Below are 8281 nucleotides of genomic sequence, written 5' to 3'. Positions count from 1 at the left end.
GGCATCCACATTTGCATTTGTTTGGATGCATAGCACCTATATGCCAAACATTGACTAACGCTGAGAGTGTGAGGAAGTCCTTGTTGTAGGATTAGACAAGAGGTTCCTTGGGGTAAGTTCAGTGAGGAAATATCAACTCATGGATCATTCGATAAATCAAAGAGTGGAGCTTGTACATTTGTTCTTTATATTGGAGCAGCGCATCAAGGGGCCAATCCCCGAGATATAGGAGAGCTACAATAATGGGGCCGTGATGGTTCAACTAAGAGGTTGCCTCCTATGTATGTGATACGTGGTATATTATACCAATGTATATGGGATCTCCCTCTGAGGAGTAGGGGAGGGCAAACGTTGTGTCTCCTATTACAAACGCAAAATCGATATTAGAGTTTAGTGTAGTGCGAGTCTTAGACGCTCTTGGCCGCGAGGCTGTGTGGGGTGTCTTGTGTGTCTTAGAGGTTTTGGCTAGTGCTAGAGAGCCAATGTCGGGCCCATTTTAGGTCCTGACATAAAGAAAATACAAATAGCAATCAAATTATAGAGTTTTCCATATGGCGAGGTTTCCTATAGCATGCTTTAGGTGATGTAGAAAATTCTAGATACAGAATCATGATGTTTTGATATCACTATCATGTTTAAAATCACAAAACCCCCCAAAACAACTCTAAAAGCTCTCGATTTCGACTCCAGATGAGGGAGAAACAAAAAAAAAACTAGTTTTTTACCATTTTCTCTCGTTTTGTATGCAATCATGTTGTTTTTGCAAAGACAGCTAAGAAAGCCCGAACTATGTAAAGAAAATAGCAAAGTATTCCATAAAGAAAACTAATTTTGACAAAAGCATATCTTAAATATAATACTTTAATATTGTTTATACTAAATAGATTAAATAAATTAATAATATCAAATACCAATGATTTAGTTACCACTAAAGATCTTAAACTTGTAATTATTTACACTCAATAATTCATCAAAAAATAGTAATTTGCCGAATTCCACCTAATAATCTACTCACTATAACACTAAATAGATTAGTTCCCTACCATCTATCTACCAAGCACAATGCAACAAGTGTCACACGCAATGCTTACATGTAATAAGTCTCTATAAGAAGAGGTAGAGAGCCTTGTGTTAGGTATTGTGTTAATTGTATGATTGGTTGCTCTCATGTCTCACATGCACTCTTCAAGTGTTCCCATGCTAAAGATTATTCAGTATTATTAATCTCTTAGTATTGTTTTATCTTACCCAAGATGATCCTATTAGTTTCAAACACACCAAATTCTAATACATTGGCCAAACTCTAATTCGAGTACAAAAAAGTGATTCACTACTAAGAGAAGATGAAAAATGGTAGCTTTCTATTGCATAGATTCCTTTTGGTGGTGTCTTTATGGATGCCCAAAGATATCTAGAACATAAGAGGGCATGCATAGATATCTAGAACATAAGAGAGCATGCATGAACTTAATCTTGGAAACTGTGTTAGCAATTAATGCTCATGTTCTCTGTCAGATGGAATTGCATGTCATTTATTGGGATTCCCTCCCCAAATTATAGCTTTTATTTGTTTGATGTACCGTAAGAGATGCTACTATTGCAAACTATATGATTGATCTATAGTATGCACTCTAGCATACTACAATGGACCAAAGGGTTGTTACCTCCTCTCACGTCTTTTTACTGGCCATGATGCTACAATATAGGTGCTAAAGGAGATGTGTTAGTTGGCCAAGGAGAACATTGCAATGTGGGCTGCTACTCTATTGTTTATGTTTATTTATTTCCAAGGCTATCGCATGATGCTAGCAAGATGGTTGGTGGTGATTGCCTCTATGTCTTAACACAATATATGATTGCCTCTATGTCTTAACGCAATATATGACGGGATGCCTTCTCTTATTTATTCTAATTCTCTCTAGTTGCTTATAGAATTCCTCTCTGCTTCACTCCCATCTCCTATTGCTCCTCAACAAACTACGTCCCTTCTATTGCCATTACTTCTTTCATGAACAAATACTTCACAATTGAAGATGAAACTTGAATGATCTAGACACGACTAAAACCTTATTAAATATTGACCAAAAACTTCGATTGTACTAACATGTTGGGATCGCTAAGGTGTATTGACCAAAGCTTCCATTGTACTGACATGGTAGGATCGCCAAGGTGTATAGGCTTTTTTTAACATAGCAAGATGGTTGGTGGTGATTGCCTCTATGTCTTAACACAATATATGATTGCCTCTATGTCTTAACGCAATATATGACGGGATGCCTTCTCTTATTTATTCTAATTCTCTCTAGTTGCTTATAGAATTCCTCTCTGCTTCACTCCCATCTCCTATTGCTCCTCAACAAACTACGTCCCTTCTATTGCCATTACTTCTTTCATGAACAAATACTTCACAATTGAAGATGAAACTTGAATGATCTAGACACGACTAAAACCTTATTAAATATTGACCAAAAACTTCGATTGTACTAACATGTTGGGATCGCTAAGGTGTATTGACCAAAGCTTCCATTGTACTGACATGGTAGGATCGCCAAGGTGTATAGGCTTTTTTAACATATAGCACAAATAAGAACCACTACCAATACAAAATAGGGTGAATTCTCATAAGAATCCATAGTTCAAGCCCCATTTTACTAAATCAAAAAATGATAGTAAATAGTAAATAAACTTCAAGAAAATGATACAAAATTCATGTACCAATATGAATAATAATGAGCAAATGTATACGTGTATATTTCTCATTGTCTTTCCAAAAGATACATTCCCATAATGACATAAATGTACAAGACAAGCATCAAATAGACTAACTATTCCCTCTCCTCAACTAGCAATGTATAGATAATTTACAATTTAATGTATTTTGTGGCAAAGTTTACTTGTGCATTTTTCACAATTCTTTGGAAACAATGAACTGAATAATGTGACGAGTTGACTTCTCATGTATTCTTCACAATTCTTTGAAAACAAAGGGCTAGAGAGAGAGAGAGAGAAAAAGAGCAAGTTTTTTTTGGATGGTTTTGGTGGGGGAAATAAAGGGGCACTAGGAGGGGAATGTGGTTCATTGGTATAAATCAAATTGCAACAAGGCATGCAAGAAAAATTAATTTAGTGAGCTTTGAGACCTAGCAATGCAGGCCGAGGCACGATTATTATTAAGTAGAGAGATGTAGCAAGAGAGCACACACGTGCATGTGTCCCAAGCTTTTTGGGAGACCAAGAAGTTTAAAGCATTAGAAACTATCATTGATTAAATCTTGTACTTGGTTACCACCACCTTACCACTCAGCCTGCATGAAGACCACTGGTGCATTTTCCCTCTCAAATGTTGACAGCCAAACTTAAATCTCAACACCATCTTCCTCCAGCATGTTGCATCGTCATTTGCAAAGAAATGAAGCTAAATATTGTCTACACAAATATTTGAAAGGCAAGCATTGAACCATTTCACAGAAAGGCCCAATAGAATCATTAAATCAATTACAGGTGCAGAAAATACCTTGCACTTAACAAAAACTGAGGAAATCCCAATACTATCGGTAATGTCCTAGCTTTGGGTGCAGACCAAAAATCTACAACTACACAGAACCATTAATCAATATGCCTATAGCAATATTAGATATTCTATGGGGACCCTAAGCCATTTTAGTTCAAGATAATTTGTTGCCTCTGTCAAAGCCAAGGTATCATGCATTGAAACCTGCACCTTCAACAAAAATTCTCCACCTACTAAAGTTGTCGAGAGGGGCTTGACCTCAATATTGCCATCATTGAAGATGTCCAAATTTTTAATCTGAAATACTGAAAAGCTTGATATAATCCTCACTGCATAAAATGATGACCATGTGCTCCTTGCTCATATGCCACATTTTCTTGCACCCTTGTAGAGCCAACACTCTTTATACATTAGAAATACAGCCAATTCAACTTGAAATGGCAGCTATAAGTTGGTTTAGCTGTGCTTGTGCTTATCTAGGCATTATTTACCACCTCGATAAGCCAAATCACAAGGGTCCCAGTTGATTTAGACCCTAACTTGTATTACCGACTATTGTAGAGATTTATCCAAGTACTAATTCCTGCAACCACATTGGTATCCACTTCACATGCACATTAGCCAGACTTTGAGCATAACCATCAAATAGCAGCTTCATGGACTATAGTAAATCAATAATCATGGCTTCCATGGTTGAAAGCGAATAGTACTCTCCCATTAATTCATATCAAAGAGATGCCAAAAAAAGTATTCTCAAGCAGCATTCATGTTTTCTAAGGAAACTAAGACGGACTACCTGTAACCTGGCCCCAGCCTGTACAATAAAACCCACAATGATAATTTCTTTAATTTCAACCATTTTTAATCCAAGCGAAAAAAAAAATTTCAAACCTTTGAATACACTTGAAATTCGCTATGCAAGAGCAATGCATTCTGCTCATCTATATCAGTCTGGTTCATAAGCGCCAGTGTATGTCTTCCTAAACAACTGACAACAGTTGAAAACTTGACTGCGCTTCTTGGAACTCCAAAAGTTGTGCAAGGCTAGATCCAGCATGGTGCTTCTCAAGTTGGACAAAAATGATAAATAACTGTAATGCTCTCTCAAGAAGAACATTGCATGCTCTGGACCTGCAGCTTATGAAACTTTCAGGCAGTACACCTGGGGCATCCAATGAGGAACTTGGCCCTACAGCGTTTCATTCAAGCTAAACACAGAAGTGAAGGAGACCTGTCTTGCTCTATCAGGCCTTCAATAAGAACTTCATAAATCTTCTGCGAAAACTCTTCCCGCTTCTTGGAGAATAAAAACTTCCTCTGTGTTTCGAGCTTCTGGGCTTCTACAAGATTGCCAGCTTTTTGCCATAGATTTGCCATAATGCCTAAAGTAGCTTCTGAAGGTTCCACTCCATTTTGAGTCATCTCCTTGAACAACTTGGCAGCAAAGCCAGTATCACCAACAACATCCATGACACTCAGTAAAACAGTATAGGTATTTGTATTCGGTTTGCAACCAGCAGAAAGCATTCTTTGATAAACAGGCCAAGTATCATCAGATCTTCCTGCTAGCCCCAGGGAGTGAATAACTGACGTATAAGTCTCAATGTCTGGAACAATATCTAGATCTTGCATCACAATAGACAAATCAAGTGCCTTATCTGGATTCCCGTCCCTTGCCAAAGCTTGAACTAAATTATTGAAGGTCACCTCATCAGCTTGTAAATTTGATTTCTTAAGGTAATTAAAGATCCACAATGCAGCTTTGGAGTTTTTGGTCACTCCAAAGTCCTTAATGAAAGCATTCAATGTCTCCAATGATAGCTGCTGACCTCTGGACTGGATGTCACAAAGAAGCTCTTTGAATGCAGAAAATTGGGAAGCTCTTGCCAGTCTATGCAGCATATAGATCTCATTACGCAGGTCGTGCTTGAATTCAGATTTAGCCTTCAAATGTCGGAAAAGTTCCCATGCTACCCCAGGACTTTCAAGCAGCTCCAAGATAGAATGTACATTGCCACTGGTCCAGTGCACATTTAGCTGATCAAACTCCTTGAAACCTTCTGTTTCAAGAAAATGTGCAACTTGTGGAAGAGAGATGCGGACTTTCGTGTCAGATAACTCTAAGTGTCCGAGTTCTTCCAAGAGATCAGTCTTAACAGCTGGTTGACAAACTGAAACATTACCAGAATTGTCAATCCTGAGCAACCTCTCTTCAGCAGACAAGTCGGGCCATAGCTCTGCTGCTAAAACTTCTGCCTCTTTACGACGTTCTCTGTGTAAGGAAGCCAGCATATTGCAGAAAACTCGGCCAGGATATGCATAGAATTTTCGCACATTCTCTCCAAATTCATGAAGCATGGCCAGATTACCAACCTTGGCACAGGCTGCCATCAGAGAAGCCAACGTTTCCTTGGAGGGTTTGATCTTCAGCCTTGTTAAATAAGTGAAGACAGATGTTGCTGCTTCTAGCTTACCTGCATCTAACAGACTGTGTGTAAGCGAAGCAAGAGTTTGAGAATTTGGCGAAATACCTTCCTCAACCATTTGGAGGTACACAGTCACAGCTTCCTCGTATTTCTCTTCTCTCACTTGAAGATCAAACATACTGGTATAAGTAGAAACAGACATAGAATACCCATCCTCCTTCATCTTATCACAGAAAAAAGATGCCCGAGATGCATCGCCATGTTTAGAAGACCAAAACACCATTTTCTCATACAAATCAGCATCCAGCATTAGTGCTGATCTCCGCATCTCCTCAGCCAGTCCTTGCATCTTTTCCAGAAGCCCTGCAGCTCCCAGCACATTAATGGCAGTTCCGTATGTGTGTACATCTTGCTCGAAGCCTGTGAGCGTCAGCCAGTTGAAGAACTCCACAGCAACCAAAGGAGAGGAGAGCGCTCTTAAGACATTAACAACAACGGAAGAATTGAAAGGGAAATCTAGAGCTTTCAGGCGTGCGATCACCTCGTCTCCCCAGGCATTTCCCTCTAAAATTTCACACACTCGAACGATACTATGAAAATCCGAAGCAGACGGCCTTCCATCCACTGTTACAGCATTCTCACTCGAGTCTTCCATGTCAACGGTGTCAGGGACCTCATTCCCCAAGCTGCTGAGAGCTCTATGGGAGATAGAAAGCCCCGCTTGCTAGAAGCAGGAAGTTCATAATGTTTTCGCAATGTTAAGAAGATAAGGAAATGAGGAACAGAGTGTATTGCTATGGAAGATGTTGTTCTCACCTTTATGTGGAAGGACGGCACAGTACGAGGCATGTGAGAGGAGATAAACTTTGCCACCATGCATTCTCCAAGCAGCACGTTGCCCTTGCAGTTACGGCGTCCCAGCAGCAGTAATAGACGCCCGACAGGCCTGCGCAGCTGCATCTCCCCGATCCTCAGAGCTTCACCAAGACTCCCAAAACCCTAAATCACACAGGTTTTTGCACCACCTGCACCATGTACGTTCAGAGAACCTTAGAGGGATCATACTAACTTGTGTAATTCTACCTAGTGTCACTATGTTCTTTTGAGGTTTCCGGGGGTTGGAAGGACCGGTCTTAATAATCGTGGGACTTTGCAGCCTAATGCACATTTCATGTAGCAAGAAGGTTCGCAGGTGGCTGAGTTACAAAAAGGCCAATTGTCTATGTATGTGTGATTTATATACACTTGGCACTCTACACACCTAGATTCTACTGCCGTTTCACGCTAATGTTCATCCGATGCTTTGCACTGGGGTTCAAAAGCGTGTTTCATGTGGCAAGAGGGTTCATGGGAGGTTGATAAAAGGAACATAATCCAAACTTCGAAATCTTTGGCACACATATACACATATATATGCGTGTATGTATGCTTGTGCATATATATGTGTATATGTGTGTGTGTGTGTGTGTGTGTGTGTGTGTGTGTGTGTGTGTGTTGAATACGCGTGTCTATTTGTGCGGTCTCATAAATGTGTGTCATCTTTCTTGCTCTCATCATTTTTATTTGTTCTCCTTTCTTTTTCTTTCTCATATCTATCATCATTCTTCATCTCATACGTGTGCATGTTATGTATGCATGTGTGTATGTGTATACACATGCGTGTATGCATTGCATATATGTACATGTAAATATTATTGTGTGGATGTATGTATCTATATATGTGGGGTGTGTGCATGTTTATAAGTGTGTATTTTTACTTGTGTTTTCATTCTCTCTCCTTTATGATTTCTCTCTCCATTTCTTCTCACTCATATATATGTTTAGATGTATGCGAGTGTACATGTGTTTATGTGATTTCATGAGTATGCATACTCTTCTCTCATTAATTTTCTCTTATCTCTTTCTTTTTCTCTCTCCTTTCTCCCCCCCTCTCTCTCACTCTCATATGTACATGTTTATATGTGTGTGTATACATATACACACATACATTTTTTCAATTTTGCATCTTCTTATTTTTCATATGCTTTGTATATATGTGTGTACATGCACATATATATGTATCTATGTGTGTTCAATAGGTACATATTTTTATGTGGACTTATAAATATGTATATATATGTTTAATATGTGTATCTATTTATGTAGTCTCATAAAGGTGTGTCCTCTCTCTTCCTCTCATCATTTTTATTATCTCTTTTTTCTTTCTTCCTCCCATCTCTCATCTTTCTTCACCTCATGTGTATGCATCTACACATACTCTGTGTGTGTGTGTGCGTGTGCGTGTGCGTGTGCGTGCGTGTGTGCGTGTGTGCTTGTGCACATTACATATATATATTTGTGTGTG

General features: G+C 39.0%; 1 protein-coding gene across 1 annotated transcript; it reads right to left on the bottom strand.

The window, feature by feature from the left end:
- Nucleotides 1-3444: 3444 nt before the first annotated feature.
- Nucleotides 3445-7109, bottom strand: LOC148027776 (uncharacterized). Its single transcript, XM_087689479.1, has 2 exons — nucleotides 6754-7109; nucleotides 3445-6661 (listed from the first exon to the last, which is right to left on the bottom strand). Exons 1-2 carry the CDS (start codon nucleotides 6895-6897, stop codon nucleotides 4715-4717), a joined length of 2091 nt encoding a protein of 696 aa, XP_087545605.1. The 5' UTR covers nucleotides 6898-7109; the 3' UTR covers nucleotides 3445-4714.
- Between the last annotated feature and the right edge of the window lie 1172 nt (nucleotides 7110-8281).

The sequence above is a fragment of the Lygodium microphyllum genome, chromosome 12 (genome assembly GCF_053477565.2).
Source record: "Lygodium microphyllum isolate KBCC chromosome 12, Lygodium_microphyllum_v1.1.10, whole genome shotgun sequence".
Lineage (NCBI taxonomy): Eukaryota > Viridiplantae > Streptophyta > Polypodiopsida > Schizaeales > Lygodiaceae > Lygodium > Lygodium microphyllum.
Note: the sequence above shows the minus strand (reverse complement) of the source record. Positions and strands in the feature narration are given on the sequence as shown.